Source organism: Protopterus annectens, chromosome 1.part1, assembly GCF_019279795.1.
Source record: "Protopterus annectens isolate FY-2018-M chromosome 1.part1, PAN1.0, whole genome shotgun sequence".
Lineage (NCBI taxonomy): Eukaryota > Metazoa > Chordata > Ceratodontiformes > Protopteridae > Protopterus > Protopterus annectens.
Window position 1 is genome coordinate 754,903,007 of NC_056726.1, and position 22,371 is coordinate 754,925,377.

The window sequence follows — 22,371 nt, forward strand, 5'->3', positions numbered from 1 at the left end:
TCCCTGGACTAGTTTGCCACATAACAAAGAGCCTCTGTTCTCCAGTGGAGCTTCTGTCATTATAACAGTGAAATGAGCCAGGCAGGAACCACTGTACCTACCACCCTCAAGGCAGGCACATCCATCCACCCTGCCAGCACTGTGACTTTATCATAGGAGATTACTAGGCTATCAGCCCAGAGGTCATTTTAAGCCTAGCTGTTTTGACCCAAAGTAATACCGTAGAAGTACTAGTCAATACCCAAAATTACATTTAGTGATGACTGCCCATGTGCAGGAGGGTTGTGGGCACTATCCCCAGTAAGAATCTATGGTTCCGCATCCACTCATCCAGGTTCCTCTTGAAAAGTGTCATAGAGGTGCTCTCCTTCACATGAATTGGTAGCCTGTTCCAAAGACGTGCGTGTCACTGGGAGATAAATCTATCCCTCCAGCATGTCCTATTTAAGTCAGAGGCCATATTTAAGTCCCTGAAAAGGGTAGGCCTAGTTCCATGTGATTTACAGATATGCAGTAAGTTCATTAGGTGTGTGTCTTGGGTTGCTCTGTAGGCCAGGCATAAGTCTCCCCTAAGAAGTCTATACGATACAGAATAGAGTGATAGTGACTTTAGTCGGTCCATGTAAAGCACATGCTGGAGGCCCTTGATCTTCTTTGTTAGAAAACTCTGAGACCTCTAATTGCTGCAGGTGCTTAGTACGGTACATACCAAATGGGGAATTATACTCAAGTATGGGCCAGCTAAGTGCTGAGTATAGGGAGGTTATAACTACTTTTGCTCTCGAGGTGATGCCTTTGCTAATTAAGTGAGGTATGTGGAAAGCTTTCCTTACAACGGTAGACATGTGGTGGTTGAAGTTAAGGTCTCGGTCAACCTATGATCCCAGGTCCCTTGCCACTTCATGGGTACTTAGGGTATTGTTGTTGATTTGATAGTGTGAAGGGACATTGTCTGTAGTGAAGGGAATGATGATGCATTTATCTGCATTCAGTTTGAGACCATGACTAATACACCAGTTGTTGGTCTGTGTGAGACCCTCCTGGAGTATACTGACATAATTTTGGGATTCAGTGATTGCACCTAGTTTGCAATCGTCTGGAAACTTGTTCAGCCACAACCCTTTAGTTTTGACCTGAACTTCTAAGAAGCATATACCAAACATTAGGGGGGCCAGCACTGGCCCCTGTGGCACCCTGCTGGTAACAGGTCTGCTGGTTGATGTGGAGTCACTCACTTTGATAGTGTGTGTCCGTTTTATCAGCCAGTTGGCAACTCATCTTACAATGGAGGAGTTTACATTCACTTTGCTAAGTTTATTGGTAATGCCTGAATGTGGGATTATGCTGAAAGCCTTTGCCAAGTAGAGGCATGCTGTGTGCACAGACTGTCCCTCATCAGTGCCGCTGGTCACATTTTCAAAGAAATCCAGCAGATTTAACAGGCAGGATATTACCTTCACAAAGTCAAATTGGGTAGGACCCAGGGTTTGGAGGTCACCTATGTCTTTACTTATGAGATCCATAATAACACATTCCATGGCCTTATAGATGAGGCTGGTCAGGCTTATGGGTCTGTAATTCCCCAGGTCTGTTGCTAGGCCACCTTTGTGGAGGGGAATAACTGTTGTTCTTCATTCTGCAAGAACAAAACCTGTGGTTAGGCTATAATTGAAAACAGTACTTAGTGGTGATGCTAGTTCATGTTTTAGCCTGTTTAGATAACTGCCTGGGATGTCATTTGATCCCATAGAGGCCATATTCTTTGCCTTGGACAGGGTTTTGAGAACCTGTTCTTCAGATATGTAAGGTGAAGGGGAGGTTTGGGGAAGGGCTTTTTGTAAGTTAGGAGGGTATAAGGGAGTGAAATTTTCACCGAACCTGTCTGGTAGCAGGTTCGTTATCTCTGTGGGGTCAGTGTGTGCGATACTGTTGACCATCAGTTCTGCACATTCTTGGGTACTACCCTTTAGGTTACGTACATAGCTGTAAAAGGTCTTATGGTTATCCTTGGCAGTACTTGCTAGGTTTCTCTCAAAGGAGCTCTTGGAGGATTTGAGAAGTTGTCTTATTTGCCTGTTAAGGCTAAGGAGAGTACTTTTCCAATGTTGGGTCCTTGTCTTTGTTTTGTTGGACAGCAACTTTTTGCATTTATTGCTGGAAGCCCACAGTGGCAGTTTGATTTTACTTGGGGCTCTGGCTTTGATTCTATCTCACACATCCAAGTTTACACACTTATATAAGTGATTGTACAGGGCATTAATGTAAGCTTTGGCATAGTTACCACTTTCAGCTTGGGGTGGGGCTTGGAATGCATTTATACCTTCAACTAGGAGAGTACAGTTTGCCTTGGTGACGTTTTTTAGTTTGAATTCACCCTTTGTGACTTCTGGTGTTAGTGTCAGTTTGAAGGTGACTGATTTGTGGTCAGTTTTGACTAATGAGGGTCGCAGAAGTGCACCTGTTTGACCTATGGGTGAAAACCAAATCTAGAATGTTTGCTCATCTTGTCGGGGTATAGCCAATTTGCTCCAGGGAATTTGAATTCACAAAGTCAAAGAACTTTTGTGCTAATGAGTTTGAGTAGGTTTCTCAGTTTTTGGTGGGATAATTGAAATCCTCCATAACCAGTGTGTTTGGTAAAATTTAGATTGTTAGCAGTTCAGAAGGCCACGAAGAACCACACTCCAAAGACGCCCGGAAATATGTAAATGCGACTTTTATTTTCACATAAACGCTCAGATAAATATGTTTTCATCCACAGACTTCATCAGATGAATTAACACAGAAAAAACAGCACACTTATACCAGTGATGAAGCTAGGGGTACTTAATACCCAAATTATTAATGATCTTTTATTTACAGTAGAATCTGAAAAACTGAAGTACTATTCTGTTATGGACAAAACTGATGAAAAATGTTTTGGTATTATTAACAGAAAAATTTAAAAACTTGACAGAGATGTAAAAAAGAGTACATTAAGAAAATGTGTTACCCTATGCCTAGAAAATTTAATGAGGCTAACATTAGGGTATATGAGACACACGTGGAAGAATTTGAAGATGACCAAAATGGGACTTTTTAGAGGGATGAGAGAATGCATAATACACCATTCCCTTTAGAATACTCCCCACTCCGTCGCGTGGAGATTAATCAACCAAAATCCCTCTCAATATTTTCAATCTTATTATTGAGGGATGAGATGAGGGAATGGAGAGGAAGGAGATGGTTCTAGGATCTGGTGTAAAGAACATAGTTAATTAAGACTGGGTGTACTTACACCTATGACAACAACATTTTTAATTTTACCAGCAAAGAACTTACAGTAGATCATTTTACATTTTTTTTCAAAAGGCTTTAAGTTTATTCCTAACCTATCTTGTGACACTACCAAGTTGATACTTGATTTTAGACTATTTGTAAGAAAATTAAACCTGGATTTAATATTTCAAGGTGAAGGTAACCCTACCAGTGCATCCACTCTGAAAAGAAAGAGTGAATTCAACCCCCCCTACACCCCCAGTTAAAAAATTTTGAACAGCTGGTTGAAAGAGAAATCCACTCAATTTCTCTAATTGTAAAAGACATAAATGTAATCTTAACTTTCAAGAGCACAGGATTTTAAACCAGCTTAGGGGTGACAAAAATATTGGGGTTATGAAACCTGATAAGGGTGGAGGGACTGGTCTAATGGATATTATGAGTTATGAAGGCAAAATGTTGAAAATCCTTGGGGACACCAACACCTACACTAGAGTGTCTAAGAATGAAATTAGTTTTGCCTTTAAGAAAATAGATCTTGCCCTTAATGACATGCTTATGGAGGGGCTTATAGACCTAAGTATCTGGCTGTAACAAAACCCAGGATCCCAACTATTTTTGGTATCCCAAAGATTCATAAAGACCAACTAGATCCCCCTCTTAGGCCTGTTGTGGCTGTGGAGTGTTCAAAAACAGCACCACTGCCAGAGTGTTTGGCTAGTAAACTTAAAACCTTATGGGGTACTGAAACTGTTATACTGAAAGATTCTTGGGAATTTCTTAAATATATTGACACCAGTAGTTCTTTTGAGTCAGTTATTTTTGTAACCATAGAGATTAAATATTTATTTTCTGTTATACCCCACTCTATTGGTATCGAGTGGCTGGAATCAGCACTGATAGAAAAGGTTGCTATGTCAGCTGACAAGCTGCATAGGGTGTGGCCATGGGCACAAATTTTGCCCCCACCTATGCCAACATGGTTTTGGCATGGTGGGAGAAAAATTTCATTCTGCATTCTGAGTTCAGGGGATGTTGGTCACACTGCAGAAGATTTTTGGATGATATTTGTCTATTTTGGACAGATACAGAAAGCAGATTGTTGGAATTTCTTGAATATATTGAAACTACTACCAATTTTCTGCATTTCACTAGTTCTATCAACCATGATAGGAAGAACTTTTTAGATGTGAGGATAGAAAAGGTTCCTACAGGAATAAAATCCAAGGTCTTCCATAAGGAAACCTTTACGAACTCATATTTACATTTTCATAATGCCCACCCTTATTTTCAGAAAAAGAACATTTATAGAAGACAACTTATCAGGGCAAGTAGGATGACATCCCTGGATTCTGATTTTGACAATGAGGTGGATTTTTTAGAAAGTTATTTAGGGATAGAGGCTATCCCCCTTCACTACTAAAAGAGATTAATACTGACATAAAGCATTTAAGGAAGACAAAATATGGTCCCCTTTTTGACACTGGGTTGACATCAAGTGTAAATAACACCAAGAATGACACTGGTAATGACCACGATGCCTCAAGAAAAGCACTTAATGAGTTTAATCAAGATTCCAAGTTAGTGGGTGAAATTATTAGGAAGGAATGGGACAGGTTTAAGGTACTTACTGACCTGTCCCGTTTTGAAAATTACCCCATGAAAATTATTTACAAAATAGAAAGAAATTTGAAAAAACTTTTTGAGGGGGTTAAAGCACCCACTAAGGATAATCTCAAAAGGTGCCTGTTCACAATGTTCTTACATTTTGAACTCTGGTTCTGTAAACTTGGAATGCAGGGGGAGAGAAATAAGTGGACAAGTTTTTTCAAATTGTAACACAAGTGGCGTTGTTTATTTAGTTACATGTGGTGCCTGCTCAGCCTTCTATGAAGGCAAAACTGAGCCGAAACTCAAAAGACGTATATACGAACACATGTACAATATTAGGACTAACAATGAAAGGAACACCTTCTATAAACATACACTATCTTGTAGTGATGCAAAATTTCTATTTTTTGTTCTTGAAAAAGTTTCTGATGATGTCCGGGGTGGTCCTTGGGAAACCTGCTTGGAATATAGAGAATTGTTCTGGCAGGTCTCCCTGGATGCTAGTAGACCCCCAGGATTCAAAGAGAATATTTCCATTGCCCCCTTCTGAAATTACGTGCAGCAAAATTATAATATAGAACAATATAAAAGCTTTCTTTTTTATATCAAAAGAATTTTTGTGTGTACTTTTTGTTTGTTTATGTACACCATACACAAAATTATAAATTTTGTTGATAGATGGTTAGATTACCCTAATTACAATGGACATTAGGTTTTCATTTTACTATTGTTGTTCCAATTTTTGTATGTGTAGTTTGCCTTTTGGTCACCAGATGGAGACAATCCTGTATTTTGTGAGCATCTTTTAAACTGTTATTTTCAAACTGCATTTTATAATATATTTTTTACAAGTTTTTTACTAGTATTTTTCCAACAGTTTTGAATTGCATTTAAATTCAAATGTAGTCTTTTGACTAAGGATTTTAGATGTTAGACACAATTCTGTGTTGATGTTATAGACTAAGTTAGAAGTGTTTTTTAGCCGCAGTGTTTTGAGTATATGATGACAGAGTTTCATGAATATTCATGACGTTAATTGATGATGACTGTCGACTGGTGAATTCAAAACCTCATTACTGGTACAAGTGTGGTGTTTTTTCTATGTTAATTCATCTGATGAAGTCTGTGGATGAAAACGTATTTATATGAGCGTTTATGTAAAAATAAAAGTTGCATTTACATATTTCCAGGCGTCTTCAGAGTGTGGCTCTTCGTGGGCTTCTGAATTGCTTAGATTTTGTTCTGGTTTAAGTGTTGAAGGCTGCTTCCCTAGTCTCTTACTAAATATTTAGATTGTCTTAAGTTTGGTTAAGTAGGCTTCATGGGTGTCATGACCCATGGTGAGGGACCTATAACTTTGGGTAGGACTTGAATGGGCGGCTCACCCACTGTAACCTGGACCTGGAGTAACTCCATGGAGTTGTCCAGTCTAACTAGATGGGAAGTGAATTTATCTTTAATATAGATTGAAACATCACCTCCTTTGGTTTCCACATGTTCATTTTGCGGTCTAAAGGTGTGGAAGGCAGTGTAACCTTGCAGGGATGGGGTACTCTCTGGGGGCTTAAATCAGGTTTCTGTGACTGCACAGGCATCTACATCTTCCAGTGACAGAAGTGCTTCCAGGGAGTGCAGTTTTTGGTTTAAGCACCTAGCATTTTGCAGCATCACCCTTATTTTGTTCTGATTGGTTAATATAACGTTGGTAATGTTGTTTTCAAGACCTTTCCTAAAAAGGGAACTATGGGGGAGGCAAGAGCCTTTGCCAGCAGATGAAAGCCTAGGGTTGCCAGGTGCAAATCATCTCTGGCAAAGCAGCAAGGTTTCTCGACCATGGCTTCCCAGGCAGACAGAAACTGGATCCCTCAGAATGACACCAAAAACTAAGTCAATTATTGAAATCAATCATTTTTGTTTATACTGTGGCATTATTCTAGATGAGGGTAGTATGCTGCTCAAGGTTAGGGACATATCTGCCTGGGACACATACATCAAATTCGGGTCAAATTCAAGTCATCTGGACTACAGATAAGGTTTTATCCCTCTATGCCACTATCACATGCATACTCTAGCCAGCTTTAGCAGTGTACCAATACATGAGTCTTGTACTCAGAATTACTGTCAAGTTTTAAGTTCTGACCATACCTTGCAAAACACTTTTTGTAATCTTAAAGGAAGTGTGTTATACTTCAATTTTTCTTCACATTTTTGCTTGTCATGATGCTTGTGTTGTTCATTAATTCTTCTCTACCTTCACTTTATATTCTTTTTTAAACAAGACTCTTTCAGTGTTCTCTTTAGTGTCTGAAGATGAGCATTATCTGATGATTATCCAGAAGATTGGCATGTTCCCCATATTACTATTTTGGATAATATTTACTCTGTTTATATAAATATTTGTATTTCCATAATGGTTTAACATTTCTCATGAAATCTGCATAAAGTGTTACTGGTATAAACAGGTTAACAAAAGATCTTAAAAATGCATCTCATAGCCACCAGCTTCAGTAATGCACTGAGAGACTTGATGGCCACAGTGACACTTTTTGTTGATCTGATGTCCATACTGGTTAAGAGCACAAACTAGTTATACTTAAGAAGCAAACATACTATGATCATTAAATTAACTTTAGTGACAGAGATACATTATAAAATGGAAACACTTCTTTGGTATTCAAGAGGCTCAGGGAGGTGATGTGAAGTGCCAACAATGGTTAGTTGGCAACACATATTTCGAGAATGTATGGTATTCCAAAAAATTAAGGAAGAAGTTCAGGAAGTGATATAGAGTCTTTTCCATGAACACCTCTCCTTCATGCTTGTTCTCTTTCTGCTGGGGTTTAGTGATGGCTCTCTTCTACCAACATCACAGCAACAACTGCTTACACTAATGATGTTAATGGCAAAGTGGATGATTACTACACTATGGAATATCCCTAATCCCCAATAATATGTGATTTTAGAACTTTAATGAACCAGATTAAAAAAGAGGTAAGAGACCTAGAAGATAAAGGATTAGTCACATAGCAAAGGAAGTGGTCAAGATGGAACCAACAATGAGCTGTCCAGTAGTCTTAATGCCACCAAGGAATGGGCATGTTAAGCTTGTGTGCAAGAAATGGCTCTTCAACTGGAGCCCCCTAGGACAATGTCTATTACTGTTAGTTTAGGTCATACCTCTCAACTGTACCAAATCTCTCGGTTTTCTCCAGTGTTTGAAGTTCAAATAATGGGGTGCCATGATTCCTGAGTGGCACCCCTTAATTTCCGAATTTCCTGTCTTTTTTTTTTTGTTTAATTTTATTTTCAGCTTTTTTTTTACTGACATCATCGTGTGGAGGCATGCGCAGTGACGTCATCTTCATCCAGCCTGTCGGAATTTAGCTGAACGCTGCGAGGGGCAGGACAGAAGATGAATAGCCTGACAACAGTTGAAACAAGCCTTAACTACATATTTTGATTGAGCTTATGAACGAGTGAGAACTGAAGCAACTTATACCTGAATTACACTTCCTTCATCATCTTAAAGCCCACATTCGCATGCATCTTCCAGGTAAAGAAGACTGAGCAGCTGCATAGAAAAATTTTCCGTAGATGTAAGCTGCCAGAACACGCACGCAATTTGAATTACCATTTATTTAGCAATGTGAGGTCCATTGCTGGCTGCTATTGAATTTATTTAGGAGGGCCGTTGCTGTGTGTGGTTGCTGCATTTATTTAGGAAGTCCTTTGCTGAATGTATTATTTATCAGGTCCATTGCTGAATGTATTATTTAGCTGCCGGAACACGCACGCAATTTGAATTGCTATTTATTCAGCAATGTGAGGTCTGTTGCTGGCTGCTGACTGTATTATTAAGGACGGAGCTACATAGAACATCCGTTGCTGAATGTATTATTTATGAGGGAGCTGCATAGAACAATTTTCCATAGATGTAAGCTGCAACATGCGCACAATTTGAAGTGTGTGTGTGTGTGTGTTTGTGTGTGTGTGTGTGTGTGTGTGTGTGTGTGTGTGTGTGTGTGTGTGTGTGTGTGTGTGTGTGTGTGTGTGTGTGTGTGTTTGCAGATAGATATACCTGGTGGTTAGGAGTAATCAGGCTCAAACCCTGTATCTTAGGTACAAGAAGCAAGAGCCTGAGTTCCCTACCCATACCACCACATCTGATTGAATGAGTTATAGCTCTTAACTGTACCAATTTTCACATAATGTCTGGAATGTGTTTGTCTCATATGTTTGTTCTGTTCCTCTTAAAATATGGATGGTGCAGTGGTAGTGTTGTTGCCTCACAGTAAGAGGTTCTCTGGTTTGATTTTTGGCTGAAGTGCCTTCTGTGTGGAGTCAGCATGTCCTCCCTGTCTTTGTGTGGGTTTCCTCTGGTTGCCTTCCACAATACTAAGATATGAGTCTATAGCATTTCTCCCCAGGCCTCTGCTGAAAATTAGATTAATTTGTTACAAATCAGACTCTCCCAGTAAACAAATGTTAAAAGCTATAAACTTTATTTTATTCTGGCAAATCAGTATGAAGAACTGAATTCACTAAATAATGATAGCTATTTAAGTTTGTCTTCCTATCTTTCAGGAAACACATGGTAACACATTTTATTCTAGCAACTTTTTAAGATTATACAAGCAATGTTTAAAATGTGCTCCAAGTTTTTGGCCTTTGTCCCCCCCAATACATTTTGGCTTTCTTCTGATTTCTTGTGCTGCACAGTTCTTCAGGGAAAGAGAAGTTTAGTGCTGTTTATGCAAAGTCTACTTGCATTTTTAGTAGCACAACAGGTAGTATACTTGCTTTTGCTGCAGAAGGCTGTGGGTTCTACTCCCACAGTCTGTAGATGGATTGCTGACTGTATGATACTTTTAAAGGAGGTGGATGCTGCAGTCCTGAGAATGTCCTCCTTTGGTAGAGATACCTATTAACTATGAACCTGTTATCAGTTTTTTAAAGTGGGTGGACGCTGCAATCCTGGAAATGTCCTCTTTTGATGGATATACCTATTAACTATGAACCTGTTTTCAGTTTGCCATCTATTCCCTTTTAGAATATTACTAGCTTATCATTTTTTTTAATGTAACAAAATGTATTCTTCAAGGGCAAAAAGCACTTTACTTGTAGACATTACAATGAAATATACAGTTGTTTGCTAGCAGCAACCTAGATACAGATCTCTTTAACATGGAATTTAGATGACTTTTACTTCTATAGAGATTGTGCATATTTACTGATACTGGTGGATTGTAGAAGTTTGAGTGGACTTTTATGATGGAAATGTTCTGAATTTGGCATTTTTGCCATTATTGGTTCAAGCATTTTTTCTTTGCTTACTGGAAAAAATGTTAAAACAGTAAATTTAAAATGCGCTCTAACAACTGTGATGTATTATACAAGGAATATAATTTAATAAAGTCAGGAAGGTGTATCAAAGAACACATGTATGCTTTTTCTTTCCTGTGCAAGGGACCTATGATTTGAAAACAGCCCAAAGGTACTTTTTATCCACCACTGGCCAGATGCATTTTCTTTGGATGTGGGTTTCAATGCTGTTTCAATGAATGTGAGTTTCAAGGGCAGAGAAGTTTTAATGCTAAGTCTGTTTTCATTGTGAGACTTTAATGCTTTGTAAATTTCTTTGAAGGTTGAACGTCGAGCTGGCACCTCGGCGTTCGTCAAAATCTACTGCCAATCATTAGCGGACCGGAGTTCCGCTGTGGCGACCCCTAACTGGGAAAAGCCGAAAGACAACAACACTGTATTGCTTTGTTTAGCGATGTCTATTAGTGTTTGTGCTATAAAATGTAAAATAAAATCCAAATCATTGTATAGGTAAAGCAGTATATGCCCATTAGTGTTTATGGTAAATGGGGTGAAATAGGCAAGTATGGTAGGTAATGGGACATTGGAATGGCTGCAGGGGGATTCTTGGGCCATATTCTGGTTGTCTGTTCTTCGGTTTGAGTTTGAAAGTTCGTATCCCACAATTCCATTGGAGTGGGCGGGGTTACATAATTATGTAATTTTTATGTTAGTCAGCGTGCAGATTTATACCTATTTTTCATGGGCCTTTGTCCAGATTTTTGATGTTTCCAGATTGAGAGATATGGTTTAGGTCTTGGAGACATACAAAGAATACAGCTAACCTCTGTTAAACTGATTGAATGCTTACCTTCCATGGTGGTTTCCCTGTATGTAAGTATAGAGAAATGTAATTATTATGCAAGGTTGTTTGTTTCCAGCCTAGTACATACCAAATTGACTGAAAAGATGGAAAACAATTTTAGACACTGTACATGTTTGTTTGTATTGTATTGTATTCTACTTTGTTTATCCAACATTGCTTCAAAAAAAGTTAAAAAAATAAATGAGTCAAGACTGGCAAGTTTTTGTACACATCAGGATTGGGCTGCAGCCATATGTATTAGTAGTAATTAATAAATTTAACTAGGAATGCCAGTTGAAGACAAGCCATTCCAACATGCATACAGATTGCACTAGATTGAAGTTTAATTTGGTTGGATTTTACAATAAAGTTGCCTGTTTATTTACAAAAAAAGGCTTAAGGGCAAATGTGAAAATTAGATCAAGGTTGCCTAGCCATTAATTCAGTCTGTTCTGTGAGAAAAAATAATCTCAGAGCATGTTTAGAACCTCCCTGGTTATACTACTACTACTTGATAAAGAATTAATCTAAAGTGGAAGAGATAGTCTCCCCTTCTCCACCAGCACAAGTCTGTTGTGAAAAATTATTGGAGTGGATAATTGTTAATACTGGCTGACTATTCAGCAATTTCTGAAAAATAATGAAACCTCTTTGTTCAACAGACACAAGACAACATACATATCATTATACCGTATGTATTAAGGATCAGGCTTTATAATGCCAAAATGTGAAGTTTCATGATTCATACCATGGCTCATGTTAAAATACCATACTGAGATGGCAGACCAGGCGTTCACAGTAAACAGATGAAACAGCATAACAGCAGGATTTATTCATGCAAAAAATGGGAAAAAACAGGTTAAAAGGAAAAGGGAACACGATATATGATGAAATGCACAAAATATGACTGCAGAAACAGAAATAAAATGTCAGGTATAATGTTGAGCAATGCATTGTTCATATATGCTATATTTTTATATTCTAGTGCTACGTTTCTTTGTTAGGTGTGCCTCAGTTGTTAACATATTTTAACTACTCCATTGATTTGTTTGTGTCATCAATTTTTTAGAAGTCCAGAAGTCATTTTGCTGAATACCTTTCAAGCAATAAATAAAATAATGTTTACTTACAGCTTCTGTCAATTCCAACTGATCAGATGGTTTGATGAGTGTTTTTCCTGGCATCCATTCGTCTAATCCATCTGCCATTTCTGTGTTATCATCCTCATCCTTAAAGGAGATTCACAAATGATTAAAACATTTAAATACAAGTGTCTGGCACAGCAAGTTTCAGCATAGTTGGATATAAAGAGGAATTATACCAATAATCATAACACCAGCCCTTGCTGGTCTTTACTATAATCTGAGATCTAACAACTCTTGTTACCATTATTTGAATTTCAGCTCAAAAACAAATGCTAACAAGACGTGTTATCAATATAGTTCTCTAGCTATGATCTGTACTCTAATATCAATTTTAACTCGAACACTCAATAAAATCAAAAACTAAAATTATAGAAAGAAATTAAAGAGATATAATTAGGGTTGCAGTTATAATTACATTTAGAGTGTGAAAGTAGCTGTATAAGGTATACACTGTGAAGTATAATTGTGATAATATACTGGGTATATCTGTAAATGCTTGAATACAGGATCATTATGATTTTGAATTAAGTGAAATAAGATGTCCCTGACCTGATAATTTTAAGGAGATACCCCCTATGGGGCTGTAATGATGCAGTCCTAAGCCATGGCGTGAAAGGGAATACTCTACAACTGAACCAGTATGTTGGAAGAAAACACCTCAGGACATTAGACTTATTTCTTCAGTGCTATATTTCAGAGGGATCCTGTAATTAATTAAAGTGATTTGTACCCTACTGTGCAATCTCCTTAACCAAAAGCAGAAAAAAAGTACAGTTGTGCAAGTTGAACTTAACATAACAGTGGATGCCTGAATGATCACTGCTGCAGCAGCCTTATGGCTACTATATAGTTTATATCCTGCTAAGGGTATAACAGCTGCTCAGCTTCCAAAACTTCAGGGCATCTTTCACATACACCCAAACTGTCAAGCAGCTTGAGATGAACTGACTAAAAGACAAGTATGGGCACAAAGCCCTTCAGAGCTTTTCTGCCAGCAGAGAGAGGGAGGCTGTGCCCTGACAGGCAATGTTAGGAATAGCAATAAATAAATAAATGTCCACACCCTGGCATAAAAAAACAACACAAAAACACCCCCAAGGGGAGTGGCATTAAGCAGCAAGTTAGAATTTTTTAGCCATATTTCAATGTCAGTGAAAGATTTTTGAGTAATTTCTTGTAATTGTGTTATGGATGTGGACAAGCAGATAAGATAAGGGTTGAATCTTCAGTGTATTGCATGGGAATAGCAAGTGTTGTAGCAGTATAACGTTTATTTATGAAAATATTAAAAATAAAGGGGCTGACTAGTGACACTTGGGGAACCTAAGAGAGATTGGTTGAAATGTTAAAAGGTTTTGTTGCCTGCTGATGATTGCATAAATAACTGTGAAACCAGGCGAGAGAGAGAGAGGGGTAAGTGAGGCCTAAAGTTGTAAGTTCAGACAGGAGCTTTTGGTGGGACACTGTGTCAAATGCTTTGGACAGATCAAGGAAAACTAAAGAAACAAAGTTGCCTGTGTTTCTGTATTGGTTTACTATCCTGGTAAAGTTGAGAAAGGCAGTTCTAGTACTGTGGCTAGGCCTGAATCCATGTTGGGTGTTGGAGAGGAGGTTGTGTTTGGTTATATGTTTCATACTCTGAGAGTGCATACGTTCATAGGTGTGTACTAGGCTAATGGCCCTGGGGCCTTTACAAGCCTAGCCATAGGATTACCCTGGCATAGTGCCACCTGACGTTATCCCCGGGGTGAATTTTCTGCTACCCATCCACTCATTAAGATTTCTCTTGAAGAGAGTCAGTGAGGTGCTCTGCTTGACATGTATGGGAAGTCTGTTCCATAGCATGGGCAGTCTCTGGGTTATGAACCTGTCCCTCCAGCATGTTCTGTTAATTGTGGTAATGAGGTTAAGGTCTCTGGACCATGTGGTGCGGAGGGATTGGGATTTCTTTAGATGTAGCATTTCTAACAGAGCTGGGTCAGACATGGCTTTGTAAGTCAAGCAGAGATTGCCTCTAAGTAGGCGATATGAGACAGAGAATAGTTGGGAGTTTTTTTTAAGTCTGTCCATACAGGACAAGTGTTTAAGGCCTAGGATCCTCTTTGTCAAGTACTTTTGCGGCCTCTCCAGTTGTTGCAGGTATCTATTAAGGTACATGCCAAATGGGGCATTGTACTCGATGACTGGCCTAATGAGGGAAGAGGAGAGGGAGACAATGACCTCTTTCTTCCTGGATGCAAAACCCTTAGTAATGAGATGTGCCACATAGAAGGACTTTCTGACCACAGCGGCAATGTTGTGATCAAAAGAGAGGTTGCTGTCAATCTGTGTTCCCAGATCTCTTATAAAGCCTTCTTTGTTCAGTGGACTACCATCAATGTGGTAATTCATGGGAAGTGGGTTTTTCCCAAAGGGGATGACGATGCATTTTTTGGGATTGAGCTTAAGTCCATGGTTCTGACACCAGTCGTTGCTCACGGTGAGGCCATTCTGTAGGATGTCAACATCACTTGGGGAGTTAATAATAGCTCCCAACTTGCAATAGTCTACGAACTTTGTCAGCCAGAGTCCCTTCGTTATGGCCTGGACTTCAGAGAAGTAGATATCAAACGAGAGAGGACCTAGGACCGAACCCTGTGGGTCTCCACTCGTGACTAATCGGCAGTATGACTTGGAGTCAGCTACTTTCACACTGTGGGTTCTATCTGTGAGCCAGTTTGCAACCCACCTAGTGATATAGGGGTTGATGCCAAGCTTAGTGAGTTTTTCTATGATTCCTGAGTGGGGAGTGGTATCAAAAGCCTTGGCCAGATCAAGGTAGGTTGTATGAACCACATTGCATTCATCCACAGTGATTGACACAAAAAAGTCGACCAAGTTGAGCAGGCATGATCTACCCTTCACAAAACCAAACTGTGTGGGATCCAGAGTTTGGAGATTCCCTATATCCTTGTTTATTAGGTCCATAGCTTTGCACATCAGACTTGAGGATTTTTGAAAGGGCTGAGGGGATAACAGTAGGTCTGTAGTTTGTTAATGCCACTGAAGTACCTCCTTTGTGAAGAAGTATAATAATGGATTTTTTTCTAGATGGATGGGACATAATTTTCAGTGACTGACCAGTTGATCAGAATGGAGCCAGATAAGCCTAGTAGCCTGTTTTGACAAACTCATTGGGAAGGTTACTGGCAACTGAGGTTGTTACTTTTAATTTGGCTAGTAATTTTTTTATGATTGATATTGGGACGAGCTGAAAACTAAATGGCAGTGTGTTGCTTCTGAGGAGGTATGAAGTGAGGTGGTCTTTGATTAGTGATAGAAGTGGCTGCATAAAATGAATGTTGAACTGAGTGGCAATGAACTCTTTGGTGTTTGAAGTAGAAGGACAGGATGTAGTTGTATGGCCAGCATGGCCAGGGTGTAATTATTTAAAGAGGATGAAATATGACTAGGGTTGTTTTGGTGGTTTGTTGGAGATTACTTTAGTATGATGTCTTGTCAGATTTAACAAGGATCTTGGTATGTTTTTTGAGATATCTAAAATTTTGGTAGGCATGGTGTGTTTTATTCGGGTCTATATCAGAACATCGAAGTATTAAAACTTCGAATGTTCTGATATCGAACACTATTCAGCAAACGCTAAGAATAGTGAAGCTGCAGAACAGCGAATTCTTTCCTCAGGAAAGAATTCAGTTGGCCATTTCTGTGGCTTCGCTATTCTTAGCACTGTGGTGGAAAGTTATGGATTGGGTTCAGGTAAGTGTGCGATTGTACGTTAGGGTTACGGGCAAGTTAAGTGAGTTTGGGTTAGGGCGCGGGTTAGGCATGTGTGCGATAGTGACAGACTTTAGGGTTAGGGGTGGTTCAAGTGAGTTAAGGTTAGGGCGCGGGTTAGGTGAGTGTGCGATAGTGACGGACCTTAGGGTTAGGGTTTGAGTTAAGGTAAGTGGGTAGATAGTAGTGTATGTTTAGTTTAGTGTAGCATTAGATGTAGGAATTTAAGTGTATGTGTGTGGTTGCTGTTTGTTTGATGTGCTTGTGTTGTGTGTATGTGTCTCGGAGCAGCAAAGTTTTTCCATGGGAAAAAATTTGATGTTCTGAATGTTCGATATTTAGAAGTTATGTACCTACCATAACGTTCCATGTTAGTTGTCTTCTCTCACCTTCTTTCTTGCTGGATGGGTTCGGAGCCGATCCTCGGCTCCGACTCTGCACTTGCTTAGCTTGAGAACTCCTTTTACCAGCTCGAGGCAACCCTATATCCCATGATGCAAGGCGGGACTACCTCAGATCTCGTTTGGTAGCTAACATACCCTGCTAAGGACTAACCTAGTAGAACTAGGAACACAAAAATTCCTAACAAAGGACTCTTCTATTGAAGACTCAGGAGGGAACAACCTGAGAAGAGGAAACTCTTCAAGATCTGTCCAGGCCAGGGGGAAGGAGGGAGAGATGCAAGAAAGAAGGCGAGAGAACACAACTAACATGGAACGTTATGGTAGGTACATAACTTCTAAATGTTAAGTTGTCAATCTCGCCTTCATTCTTGCTGGATGGGACTGCGTCCCTAGCACCTGTATCCCGGGTGGCTCAATGGAACAGACTCTTGAGAACTGTGGAACCAAAACTGGCCCTGTCTCTGGAGGCCAAATCTAACTTGTAATGAGAGACAAAGGTGTGAGGAGTGGCCCAAGTAGCTGCTGCACAAATGGTATCAATGGGTAGTCTATCCTGAAAGGCTGCAGAAGTGGATAGACTCCTGGTTGAGTGTGCTTTCAGTTTAGAAGGTAGTTGCTTGCCTCTGAGTGAATACACATAAGAAATGGTGGAAGACAACCATCTGGATAAGGTCACTTTAGAAACTGGGAGACCTTTCCTGTTTTCTGCATAGGAGACAAATAATTGGTCCGATTTCCTGAATTGTTTCGTTCTATGCAAATAGTACCTGAGCTGACGATGGACATCCAAAAAATGAAGCTTTTGTTCAGCCCTGTCAGAATAATTTGGGAAAAAGACTGGTAGATCGATGGATTGATTAATATTAGTTTGAGAAACAACTTTGGGGAGAAAGGATGGGTTCGTTCTTAAGGATACCCTGTCCTTGTGAAAAACCAAGTAAGGGGAATGGATGCAGAGAGCTTGAATTTCCGAAACCCTTCTCGCTGAAGTGACAGCCAGTAAGAATATAGTTTTCCAGGTCAATAACTTCAAGGAACATGAGGCAGACGGTTTGAAGGGTGGTAAAATCAAGGATGCTAACATTAAATTCAGATCCCATTGTGGAGGAGGATGTTTTATTGGCGGCTTCAGAAGAAAAACTCCTCTCAGAAAGGCTTTGCATAGCCAATGTGACATAATGTTATGATCTTGTAATCCAACATGATATTTGGAAATAGCCGCCAGTTGAACTTTGACTGTTGATGAAGAGGATCCTGACTGAAAAACTTCAGCCAGGAAATCTAAAACAGAATGCACAGGAGCAGTAAAGGGATCAATGTGCCTGGAGTTTGCCCAAATGGAAAAACGTCGCCACTTGCTAGCATACACGGTTCTAGTGGACGACTTCAATGAAGCTACTAAAATATCTCTGACAGGATCAGAGATCATAGGAAGCCTGGCTAGGGAAGGAAGTGGAGCAACCAAGCAGTGAGGTTGAGAGAATGAATGGCCCGGTGCTGTTGACCCGACTGGTGGATCAAAAGATCCGGAACTGGGTCCAGATGCCAAGGCCGCACCAGGAGGTGACGATGCAGAGTCGGGAACCAAATTTGTCGAGGCCAGTAAGGGGCAATGAGAATCAACTTGGCCCTCAAAACGGTGGCTTTCTGAATGACTTGTGGAATCAAGGGAAAGGGAGGAAAAGCGTAAAGAAGTCCCCGGGGCCAATCCTGGGTTAGAGAGTCTCTCAGGGGTTGGCCTGGAAGGGGAAAGAGGGTGAAAAAGTCGGGGCACTTGTTGTTTTGGGGAGTAGCAAAAAGATCGCAACAAGGTGTGCCCCACTTCAGAAAAATCTGGTCCACAATAGATTGATTGAGAGACCACTCGTGAGGCATGAGAATGGATCTGCTCAGCCTGTCTGCCAAGAGGTTGGACCTGCCGGGGATGTGCATTGCTATCAGAAACCGATGAGAGGAGATTGCCCATTGCCAAAGTCTGAGAGCTTCTCGACACAACGGATAGGACCTGGTTCGGCCCTGCTTGTTGATGTACCAGACCACGGACATGTTGTCCGTTTGTGCTGCAATAGTCCCCGTGGGAAGAAAGTCGTTGAGGGCTTGCAACGTTAAAAGCACCGCTCTCATCTCCAGGACATTTATGTGCAGATGGTATTCTATGGGTTGCCACGTCCCGTGGACCATCCTGCCCTGATAATGCCCCCCCCACCCGATCAGAGAGGCATCCGTAGTGACTGTGGCAACCGGAGGAGGGGGAACAAATGGTCGGCCCTGGTGAAGGAGAGGGGAAGATATCCACCAGTTCAGATGAGCTCTGCACGATTGTGTGACTAAGATTTCGTGTTTCATCGGAAGACTGTGGAACGACCACTGAGTGAATAACATCCACTGCAGCAGACGCATGTGGAAGTGAGCCAGTGGTAGAAGAACAATGGCCGCAGCCATAAGACCTAGAACTTTCAGAATCAATCTGGCTTTGGCTTTGCTGCTCTGCAATAATATCCGAATGAATTTTTGGATGTCCAGAATTCTCTGATCTGTTAGTCTGGCTGACAACTTGACGGTGTTTAATTCTGCGCCTATAAAGGTGATAGATTGGCAAGGCCGCAGAGAAGATTTTTCGAATTTCACTGAAATTCCCAAACTTTTGCAAAGCTGCAGAGTGTAGTCTCTGGTCTGAAGAAGCTGATGCCTGGTGGTGGCAGAGAGGAGCCAGTCGTCCAAATAAGGAAACACCTGGAATCCTGGACGTCTCAGGTGAGCTGCGACCACTGCCATGCATTTGGTAAACACTCTGGGGGCTGAAGTGAGGCCAAAGGGCAGGGCTCTGAATTGATAATGACTGGTCCCTAGCCGGCGGAGAAACCTCCTGGAGCCTGTGGATCTTTATGTGATAGTACGCGTCCTGAAGGTCTATCGAGCACATCCAGTTGTCCTTGCCCAGAAAGGGCAAAATGGACTGAAGCGTGACCATCCGGAATCTTGCCTTCTTGACAAATCTGTTTAGATTGCTTAGGTCTAGTATAGGTCTCCAATCTCCCGTCCTTTTGGGGACCAAAAGAATCTGGAGTAGACGCGGATCCTACTTGGTCTGCTGGAACAGTCTGGATGGCTCTTTTTTGTAGGAGCTTTGTAACCTCCTGTTCTGCCAAATCCCTTTGACCGGGTGAGATGTCTGGAAGGCATTGGTGAGGTACGGGATACCTTTCGAAGGGGATTTTGTAACCCTCGGATATTATCGACTGTACCCACATATCTTGTGAAAGGGAACGCCAGGCTACTGGGTACAGCGAAATCCTTCCCCCGACTGCCTCCAAGGGTGGACAGTCGGGCAACACCTCAGGGATGCTGAAAGGGCTTCTCAGGAAGAGACTCCCTGTTGCCCTGGTTCTGAGGACCCCCTCTGCCCCTAGGGCGGCGTTTATTGTTACCCCTCTGCCTCTGGGGTAAACTGCCCACGTGTGTCCGGTGCTGCTCCTTGGGCTTTGCGGAACCACATCTTTCCTCCCTTCTGACCCTTGGGGTAGGGTCTAGAAGGGGTGGAAAAATGGACTCCAACGGCAGAAAGAGTTTTGCCGTCCTGCTCACACCTGGTCAAGGTTTCCTTCACCTGAGGTCCAAACAAAGCTGAACCGTCAAAGGGGGTATTGGTGAAGGACGCCTTAAAGGGGTCCGCAAAATTACAAAGCCGCATCCAGGCTTGACGTCTAAGAGCCACTCCTGTGCCTGCGGCCCTGCTCGCCCCATCGGCTGCATAGGATATGAGCCGCATGGAGGAGTTAGTTAAGGAATTCAGGATTGCTAACTGTGAGGCAATCTTTTCTTGAGCCCCAGCAGCAGAAGGATCCTGGACCACTTCACCTAGTTCCTTGAGAATATCTCTTTGAAGCCTGGTGAAGTGACAAAGGTAGTTCAGCGAACGCATTGCAAAGGTCGCTGAAGAAAACATCCACTTTCCATACCTGTCCATGGTCCTAGAATCTTTGTTAGGAGGATGGACAGGTACTGAAGGATCCGCAAGTTCCTTCTTGGTGGCCGCCGCCACCACCATAGCATCCACAGAGACGCCCTTGGAAAGAAACTGCTTATCTGCAGGGGCTGTGATAAATTTGGATGGTCTCCTGGGAACCGGTTCCACAGAATCTGGAGCTGCCCATGCCTTCCGAGCCACTACCTGCATAAGTGGGTCGAAAGGCAGAGACACCCAGAAGGTGGAGGGTCGGGATCCAAAAGCCTCCAGGTATACCGACTCATCCTCGGAGGGGTCAATGGAGGGCCAATTCCCCCTCTGTTTGAGGAGCTCAAGGATGTCTGAAAAGGAGACATCCTCAGAGGGGGACCGTGGGGAACCCTCCGACTCATCTAAGTTGGTATCAGATGTTGTAGACTCAGGGGAGTCTGTGTTTCCTCTTACACGTCCTCTTCCGAGGAGGTTCCCCTGCAGGATCAGGAGAAACCTTGGAAGAGGAAGATATTCCCAATGGGGACACCTGGGGCGATGGATCCCTGGGCCTGAGAGCAAGAGGCTGGCAAGAGGCGTCTACAGGCACCGAAGAGGGAGGAGCTAATGGGATGGACCGTTGACCTGGCTCAGGTGCCAGGACACTCCTCATCACCTCAAAGGCTCCCCTCCCCGGGAGGCCGGAATATTCCCGTTCTGAGGAAATAGGAACTCCCGGCTCCACTGAGAGGGAAGGCTCCGTGGCCGATGTCGGTGCCGAGCTTACCAAAGCCGAAGCCCCGAGAGGGAGAGCGGGGTCGGACAAGGGTCCGATGCCACTAGCCCCCTCGGAGCCGACAAGGGAAACTCGACGACCAGATCCCTCCAAGGAAGGTCTCATGGAAGAGATCGGAGCCAAAGACGACGGAGCCGAAGAGGGATGTATCGGTTCCCGCGCCGACACGGTCGCTGTCCCGAGAAGCTCCGGCTCCGAACTCTGGAGGGGAGTCGGAGGAGGAAGTTCAAGGGGCAAAGCAATAGCCGAAGTCTGCTGAGACGGGCTATGGAGCATTTGGGCTAGTGCCTGCGATTTCAACAGCCTGCTTACCACCCTCTCTAAATCGTGGTCAGACAGCCTGGAAGATCTCGAAGATCGGCTCCGATGACTCCGCTCCGACAAAAGAGGAGACCCCGGAGCCGAGTGGATACTCTCCAACGAAGGAGACCGAGATCTCTTCCTGGACGAAGTCATCGGAGCCGACGTCCCCTGAGTTCCAGATGGAGCCGAAGGCTTCTCGGCTCCGATACTGGATAATATGTCGGCTCCAGCTGGAGCCGACAAGGCAACAGTAGATTGGGTGTCGGAACCGATAGGAACCGACACTACTACTTTAGAAGAAGAAAGATTGGCTCCGGCCGGAGCCGATCTCGACTCCGAAGGAGTCGGAGCCACCGGAGAAGGCTTAGAAGCTGTAGCCTGAACCTTCGGTGGCTTAGAAGGTTTACTAGACCCAGTTTTAGTGGGTGAACCTTCTGGCTTTAGTAAGCCATGGAGGATCAATTTATTCCTCCTTTCCTGCAGGACTCTCTGGCTAAAAGAATGACACAAAGCACAGGAGTCCTGCAGGTGCAAAGGCCCCAGGCAGTAAACACAAGAAGTGTGACCGTCTGTCAGAGACATTTTCTGACAGCACGAGTCACACTTCTTGAAGCCTGAGACCTTGCCTTCCTTAGACATAGTCCAAGAAGAAATAATACTCACAAACACCCCAAACAATCACACAATTAATCCCAACAAACACAGACACACAGGTAGGGATTAAGAAGGGGGCCTAGGCCTAACTGAAAAAATCTTTAAACTTTTTATAAAAACTAGAAGATTTTAACTAAATGGGGAAATAGGGTGGGCTGTAGAAACACTACACACGATAAAAAGGAACAAGGGAGAGATAAAACCCTGACTAAGCTTTTGAAAATTCCAACTTACCTCAGCTGGCAAAAAGGAGACCTCTTTCGCAAAGCGGCAAACGAGATCTGAGGTAGTCCCGCCTTGCATCATGGGATATAGGGTTGCCT

The 22,371-nt window shown here is 42.1% G+C and overlaps 1 protein-coding gene across 1 annotated transcript in view; it reads right to left on the reverse strand.

Moving 5' to 3' along the window:
• Positions 1-22,371, reverse strand: part of DNAI1 (dynein axonemal intermediate chain 1) — a 2,249,827-nt gene that overhangs the window by 1,855,224 nt on the left and 372,232 nt on the right. Inside the window, exon 3 of the mRNA XM_044077834.1 lies at positions 12,166-12,264. Coding sequence (XP_043933769.1) covers positions 12,166-12,264 — 99 coding nt within the window. The remainder of the gene's footprint in view (positions 1-12,165; positions 12,265-22,371) is intronic.